The sequence below is a fragment of the Mus caroli genome, unplaced genomic scaffold (genome assembly GCF_978045245.1).
Source record: "Mus caroli unplaced genomic scaffold, Mus_caroli_1 scaffold_20, whole genome shotgun sequence".
NCBI lineage: Eukaryota > Metazoa > Chordata > Mammalia > Rodentia > Muridae > Mus > Mus caroli.
Genome location: NW_028227275.1, coordinates 49527303 through 49535418, shown reverse-complemented (window position 1 = coordinate 49535418; position 8116 = coordinate 49527303). Strand labels below are relative to the sequence as shown.

Sequence of the window (8116 nt, the reverse complement as noted above, 5' to 3'; positions counted from 1 at the left end):
TCTCAGTGAGTCTTTATAAATCACGTGTCTCTATGTGTGTCTCTTTGTGAGTTTGTTCACCTGAATGCAGGTGCCAGGTTAAGTCAAAGGCATTGGATCTTCGGAGCTGGAGTGACCAGTGATTGTGAGTTTGAACTGAGGGATGTCTCATGCAAGAGCAGCATTACAACCCAGAGCCATCTCCCAGACCCCACATTCTCCACATGGTTGTCTCTTTGCTTCTGTCATTAAACTGCTTCCTTTAGCTCCTGTAACCAGGCTTTATTTGATTCAGTTTCAATTATTTTGGCAAGAGAGTTTTATTCACTAATGGCATTTCTACTTTGTGCTGCAAGATCACAGGGACCTCATAAGAATGTTGTCTCTGGGTTAGTGATGTGAGCTTACTAGGTTGACATGGGGACAGCAAGATCTCCTGGTTTTAAAAGTATGTGTTTCTCCTTTGTGATTGCACACTGAACTGAGGGACATGTGACACCTCAGCTCCCATTTGTCACAGACGCTTGCAGCTGGTCAAAACTCAAATGAGCTTTATTTCAACTGCATGATTCCAAAGGCCCTCCCTCCCTCTTTCCACTCCTTTCCTGTAAAGTTGTTTAACCAAAGTGGGAAGCCAGGCTTTCCAAATCAGACTAGATTCCTTCCTTCTTTCTTTCCTTCCTTCCTTCTTTCCTTCCTCTTTTATTCCTTTCTTCCTTCTTTCCATTTGAGTCAAGGGTTTCTCTGTGTAGCCTTGGCTGTCCTGGAATTCACTCTGTAGACTAGGCTGTCCTGGAATTCACTCTGTAGACTAGGCTGGCCTAGAACTCACGAGATCCACCCACCTCTGTCTCTTGAGAGCTGGGATTAATGGTATGTGCCAACACCTCCCATGCTTAGATTACTTCTTGACATTGATGAGGTAAATCGTTTTTTTTATACTATCTAAAAGCAACTCCTAGGACTGACTGGAGAGATGTTAACAGTGCTCCCTGTTCTAGAGAACTTGAGTTCTGTTCCCAGTATTCTTATGGGTTGGCTACCCACCAACTTTAGTTCCAGCTCCAGGGGATTTTATGCCCTCTTCTGGCATCCACAAGTACCTGCACTCATGTGTACACACACACACACAAAATTAGAAGAAATGAATAAATAAAAGTTAAACCCTATTCCTACTGCCAGGTCAAAAACTGCTACACTGTAATAGGTGTTAGATTCCCCAAAGTGCAGGTTTTGCCTATTTTTGTAATAATATTTCACAACAGCTCAATGCTGGACTAGTTACTGAAATTTGTGACCTCTAACACAGCTGTAATTAAGCTGATCAAATCTAATCACTCAACACCCAGTTCAAAACAAAACAACAAAACCCCAACAATAAACAAGAGAATTGTGTTTTTACCACACTAAACCTAACAAGGGCCTTTAGATTTGGAAAAGAGATATAAAGGTAGGTAGTAGGTCTTTGCCAGTCTATTCTCCCCGTAAATGAGGTCGGCAACTAGATGGTCAGAATTAATAGAAGTGTATGAGAATCTAGAGTGAAGAGACAGAGGGTAAACCAGGAAAGGGAATGGGGTCAGGATTGGGGGAGTCGTGAGTCCAGGAGGGGGCCGAGGAAGCTCTCTTTCGGTTCTTCCGGAAGCAGGACATGAGAAGGGAATCCCTAGGAGACCCAGGAACCATCCATCTCTCTTTATTAAGGCCATCTGCAAGTCTCAATTGAGAAGGTGGGAATTCCACAGCACACCCACATCAAGAGCATTTATAGAGGCCCATCACTTCCTTAAAGCTGCAAACGTGCCTGCCCACTTGTGCATCCATGAATTTATTTGCTATCTCGGCCAACTGCAGCTTTCACTGACAATTTCCAGAACCAATCATCTCCAATCATAGCCCTGCCTCTCCACCGACAGGTGAAAGACATAGGTGTCAGCCAATAAAAAATAAGAATGAGTATGTGAAGGCTGGACTCTGCCCCATTTACTTCAATGCATTCAGTAATTGGTAGAAAGGCTTGAGCAGCTGATATCAACCACCAATCCGTAAGGGCGGAAGAGGATGAAGGGCAGCGCGATGGGCGGGGGTGACGTGGCAATGACAGAAGCATAAACTGTAATGACTGACGGAAGTACTAGCCATTCGGAGGCCAAACCGGCCGTGCGCTCTGCATTCTCCCGTCCTCGGACTTCGGAAAGCCACCAATGATTTTGTAGCCCTGCCTGATTGGCTTTCCTGTTAGCCAATCGAAAGCAGGCCTGGAGGACGCGTCGCGCCTTGAGCTTCTCACTGGGCGGAGTAGCATGACAGGCCCGAGAGAAATGCCAATGTCCGCGGGGTCTTCCGCAAGTGACACTTGGCGGCACCAATCGCCGCCCTCCTTCCCGGCGGTCGAGCCCTCCTTCCCGCGGCGGGGCTGGCGGGGCGGGGACGCTGCGCGGCGGCGGCTGAAGCGCTAGCCGTGTTGGGCGCTCCGGGCGGCGGCGGCGGAGCTCGTAGGCGGTTCCGGTCGTGTCTCTCCGGGCGGCGGCGGCTCATGGCGGCGACCGAGCTGAGAGGAGTGGTGGGGCCGGGCCCGGCAGCCATCGCGGCTCCGGGCGGCGGCGGCGCGGGTCCACCCGCGGTGGGAGGCGGCGGCGGACGCGGGGACGCGGGGCCCGGCTCCGGGGTGGCGGCCGCGACGGCGGCGACGGCGGGCGGCCCGGGCCCCGGGGCCGGAGGAGTGGCGGCAGGCGGCCCGGGCTCTGCACCGCCAGCCGCGGGCTCGGGCGGTTCGGGCGCCGGGGGCTCGGGCTCGGCTAGAGAGGGCTGGCTCTTCAAATGGACCAATTACATCAAAGGCTACCAGCGGCGATGGTTCGTGCTGAGCAACGGGCTCCTAAGCTACTACAGGTAACTGCTTCCGGGGCGCCACGCTTACCTGGCCTCCCCCCTGTGCAGCCCACAGACCCGCGCTGTCACTCTCCGCCGGCTGGCTTCACTGCCAAGGTCGCCTTGGGTCGCTGTCTGTCACCTGCACAGGTTGACAGCTTGCAGAAGTCAGAACCTGCAGATTTGACACACTGCTCTTGTCTCCGCTGTCACCCGCCCCTAGTGCCTCATCTGCCTCCATCCCTGGGTCTTTCCTGTCAGCAATTGTTTGGAGAGCATCTGCTCTGCCATTGTATTTCCGCTACCACGTGGGTGCAATCGCTAATTCTGCAACTAAGGCACTGTTGTAAGGCTGGAGGGGCACAGACAGAGAGAGCCCGGGCACTGTCCCTCAGGAACTTACAGTGGAAGTTTCAACTCCTAACTTTTTGTGCTCTAGTCTCTAAAATTTAATGTTTCTGATACACCCTTGATATACCTGCCCATGCCTTCTCAGTATACACATTCAGACATCAGAATACCACACACAGGGAGACTCTGGGATTCTGTCCACCATATGTCTTACCTCTTCAAGCATGCGCGTACTTTCTCGGTCTAGACAGTCCACAATAGAGATGTGTACTCTACCATAGCTTTTACTTTTGCCTGCCCCACCTCTTCCCATGGGAATGACTGTCTTATCTAGCACTCACCGTGTACGTTTTAGTTTTATTTAAGATCAAGTTTTATTAAAGGAAGAACACATGTTTTTGAAATGATTGTTAAGGTTTCACAGTGCTTATTTTGGTATGGTTAATGTATACTTACTGTGACTCATAGCATGGTCATAACATGTCACACTTTGGGGCTTATATTACTAGACAGAGGTGTTGAGAGGTGATTTGAGGATAGGTTATAAGCTTTCCCACCAGCCTTGCTTTGTGGCTGGATGTCTTACATGCAACTGTTCATTTAGTGCTCATAGATCTCCTATCTCCCTGGGAGTTAGGACATGTTCCCATGTTCTTGACAAGAAAGCAGACTTAGCATGGGCAGCTCTCCCAGGGTCTTGGAGAAATTAGGATTTGAAATTACTCTTCATACTTTAAAACCTAAAACCTAGGTTAGTGCTACATGAACCAGTTAGATACAGAGATAATTACCTAAGACACGGTTTAGGTTTATAGAGTGTGCTACAGTGTGTCTCATGAAGAAAGTACAGACGTCTACTCTAAGAGGGATTTGCTGAGTATAATAATGCCATTTCTGGTTGAAATCTCTTCCCACAGTCCATCCAGTTTGGGAACCCAAGACACTGCTGGGGGCGTGACTCAGCCTGTATTCCTTTTCAATTTCACCGGTAGTTTCTCTCCTATCAGGAGGCCCATGGGGGACGAATAACCTCCATGAACATCGTTGGCTTGGCTCGTAGAGAATTTTAAAGAAAGCTTGAAGACGAGAGTTAGAGGCTGTTGGTGGGAACATTTTTATCGCTCCTCACATAGAAAATGCCTTAGCTCATCCTTGATGCTTAAGCAACGTTAGTTGTTTAGTAGGTGTGACATTTTCATTATTGTATTCTGAATTAATTTTAATATAACCCTTTCTCCTACTCATCTATAGCTCATTTTAGGGTTATAACATACATTTAAAGTTTTACTTTGGCTCAGAGATTTTTTTTTTCCCATCTGTTCAAGCTCCATGTCTTGTTTTAATTGACTACTATTCTAATGATTCATATCCTGACTTGGTTCATAAATCTCTAGTAACATTGATTCCTCCTATTAAAACTTGTACATTAAGGACTAGATATAGTGATAACAAGCCTTTAATCCCAGCAAGAGGCAGAGGCAGGTGGATCTTTATGAGTTTGAGGCATCCTGGTCTACATAGCAAGTTCCAGGACAGCTACAGCTACAAAACAACGAAAACCAAACCAAGCAAAAAACCAACTGTATTACCTAAGGGCTTTAATAATGTGTAGTCTTGGGTTGGAGACGAGCACTTACTGAACATACATAAACACGGGCAAAAGACACATAAAATACAGGAAATCTAAAAAAATGGAAATATTCTCTGATGGTTTAATCCAACTAAGTTCTTACATTATCTACTTTGCAGGATACCTGATTGTTTGATCAGTATAAATCTTGGTCAGTGTTGACCTTGGATATTAATAATGTACCCTGTTGCTATTCTTCATATTTGTTGCTGCTTTTTTTTAACCTTCTTTCTCACAGAAGCTGACTCCACATAAAACACCTTCCAAAACATAGCAAGATATGCCATTAGCCTGTCATGCCAAGTACAATGGTTCCACTCACAGGCCAACCGATCAACAGGGTGTAGTTTATCAATCTGATCCTTACCCCACACCCGCAGAATTTCAGTGAAGTACATCCTTCCTGCTGCGTTGGCAGTTTATTCTTAGCAGGGGGCTTGTGGTCCCCATCTCCTTCCTAGAGCTACTTAGCTGTGTTAGCATTCCTCCTCTGAATGTCATATGTTCAGCACCTACAGTCTCTGATGTATGCCATTTTCAAAATCCATTTTCTCTTCATAGACTCCATCCTCTGATTACAGAAGAAAAGACCTGAGCAAGCCTTTTGTCTTATGTTTCTTTACATAAATGCCCCATAACTTACTCTCTTACACAAAATCTCATTTCTCTCAAAAACACCTATGGCAGGCTATAATAAGTTTTCCTTCTAGGTTCCAAAGATTAAATTAAATTTCAACTGGCCTTTTCAGGCAAGAACTTTCTACCCAGAAAATAACTGTAATACTGTAATGGCTGAAGAACTTCAAAGCAGAATCTTTCCTACCTCAGTTCTAAGCATAAGAGCTCTGTGGGCAAGCCTCCCTCCCTCCCAGTGTTTCTTAGTGTCTGTTAACCAGCTATGGACTTTATATTATCTGAGAAACTTTTTTAATCCAAGAAGATGGTGGAACCAGAGGAGATCCTAGGAGGTGGTTAGTGGAAAGTAATAAGGAGGCCTGTGATAGAAGGCCCATGTACTGAGGGTAAGCTGGCCTTCAGCTGTGGTCTGTAATTCAGCCTGCATTATTCATAATGTAACTGAAGCTTGGAGGGGGTGCTAAGGATAGAAAAAACAAGGATTCACATTACAGTGTGGCAGGTGCAGGGCATGGAAAATGGCCAGTCCTTTGAGACCCTCACCCCCACCCTGTGATCTCTTATTGCTCATTAGTACATTTGAGAAAGAAAAAAAGTTACACATGACAAGGTCAACAGCAGTGAATCTGTTGAACAGACTTTCTCAAATACATCAAATCTTAGGGTCTGGGAAGGGTGTGTGCCATTTCTGGCATGTAGGAATTCTGGATGTGCCAGGTGTGTTTGGCTGCTTGGCTCTACGCTTTGTACTGTGGCAAAGGACTTTGACCTCTTTATGTTCTGAGTTGGACAGGGGAAACTGCAGTTTCAACGTGAGGGTCCCTGGGTGTAGCCAGTGGCAGTGGGGAAATGGGCAGGTTTCTCTGCGTGCTCAGTAGTGCTGGGAGTTTATGTTTAATGTGAGTCGATATTTTATGCCCAGTGCTTTGTAGCTTGTTGTCACCAAGTAGTGTTGTGAAGTTCAGAAGTTAGTCTATTAATAGAGCTGTCAGTAGAGATTGGGGGAATTTTTACACCCAGCCCTCTTGAGTGCAGACCTGCTGAGTCTTTCCTGGCTATTAATAGGACGGCTTAGGAGTTCCCACCAGTAAAAACCTGGAACTTAGGAAACTGCATTTTCCAAAAGATTAAAATGCCTGGTGATTGTTTCGTGGTTATTCTTTATTATAGTTATTACTTCTTACATCTGAGCCATAACCAATATTTAATAGTCTACTCAGGTAGGGTGGTTTGCCTTTTATACATTTCGGCAATGTAATCCTAAGCATGGCATGACAGTTCCCATTTGGGCTGATTTACAGTGAGGGGGTGGTTCAGTGTATAAAAATGGAGCTATTCTTAGAGAATGAGAGTGTCAAAAATTTTTGTTGCACAAGGTTATAAAGTGTTTTATAACTTGCTAAGTAAAAAGTGGTTTGTGACTGCAAATGGGCATGAGAGAGCTAGGGCTGTTCTACACTCGGATGTGGTAGTGGCTCCACGATTCTCTCCACCTTTCAAAACTCAGTCAGTTGTATTTAATTAACTGCTGAATTAATAGTTCATGCAATTCTAGCTCAGTAAAGACTGTATTTTTATAAGCTAATAGTAAGAGGAACAGTGGGGCAATAAACTCTGATTCACAAACCGTGCTTACAAGCTCTGAAAGCAATTTCTCACTGCTTAAATTTCCAAGAGTTGTTTGAAGGAAATAAAACAAGAATTTGTTGTTTCCTAAGACTACTTAATTTTCAAAGGCCCAGAGTTAATAAGAGGAACTAAAGGCAGAGCAGGGCAGATGTCTGTTACCTTTCTGTTTAGCCTTTTTTGTCTTGTTATGGCAGGTCCAAGGCAGAGATGAGACACACCTGCCGAGGTACCATCAACCTCGCCACAGCCAACATCACTGTGGAGGACTCTTGTAACTTCATCATCTCCAATGGCGGTGCTCAGACCTACCACTTGAAGGCCAGCTCCGAAGTAGAGCGTCAGCGCTGGGTGACAGCCTTAGAACTGGCCAAGGCCAAGGCTGTGAAGATGCTGGCCGAATCAGGTATGGAGCAAAGGAACACTGGCCTGGGAAACACAATTTTTTACAACCCTGACTGCAGTGTACATTTTTGATTATGTTCCATGTCTTAGATATCCCAGTCTTCTTGTTGTATGTTATTTCTCTTGAGTAGTGATTGTGAACTGAGTTCAGTCCTGCATATACACATATGACATTTGATAATGTCTGGAGATATTTTTAGTTAAAAATAAAAGAAGCTGGGGTGTTACTGGCATATAGAGACTAGAAGCCAAAGATAGTGCTCAGTGCCCTGTGAGGTACAGAATAGCATCTCCACCCTTCAGCTGGCTGAAGTTGAAAAACCTTGGTCCTATAGATATGGCATACCACTTATGCTTAAAAAAATGTTGTTTTAAATTTTTTGCTTCATGGTCTTACTAGTAGTAGCCTTGGATGGCCTGTAACCGTATCCTCCTGCCTCTGCCTCCTGAGTGCTAGGACTAAAGACATTCTCTACTGTGCCTAGTGCTTGGTCTGTGCTTTTATTTTTAATATCAGTTACCTTTCTTAAATATTTGAGACATAATTACTTTAGTACTAGCTCAGAATTAGGATTTATTTATTTATTTATTTATTTATTTATTTTTGAGACAGGGTTT

The 8116-nt window shown here is 45.2% G+C and overlaps 1 protein-coding gene across 1 annotated transcript in view; it reads left to right on the top strand.

Moving 5' to 3' along the window:
• The first annotated feature begins 2391 nt into the window (after positions 1-2391).
• Osbp (oxysterol binding protein) overlaps positions 2392-8116 on the top strand; it is a 28527-nt gene continuing 22802 nt past the window's right edge. The window contains exons 1-2 of the mRNA XM_021151572.3: positions 2392-2871; positions 7291-7499. Of these exons, the coding sequence (XP_021007231.1) occupies positions 2516-2871; positions 7291-7499 (565 nt within the window). The 5' untranslated portion in view covers positions 2392-2515. The remainder of the gene's footprint in view (positions 2872-7290; positions 7500-8116) is intronic.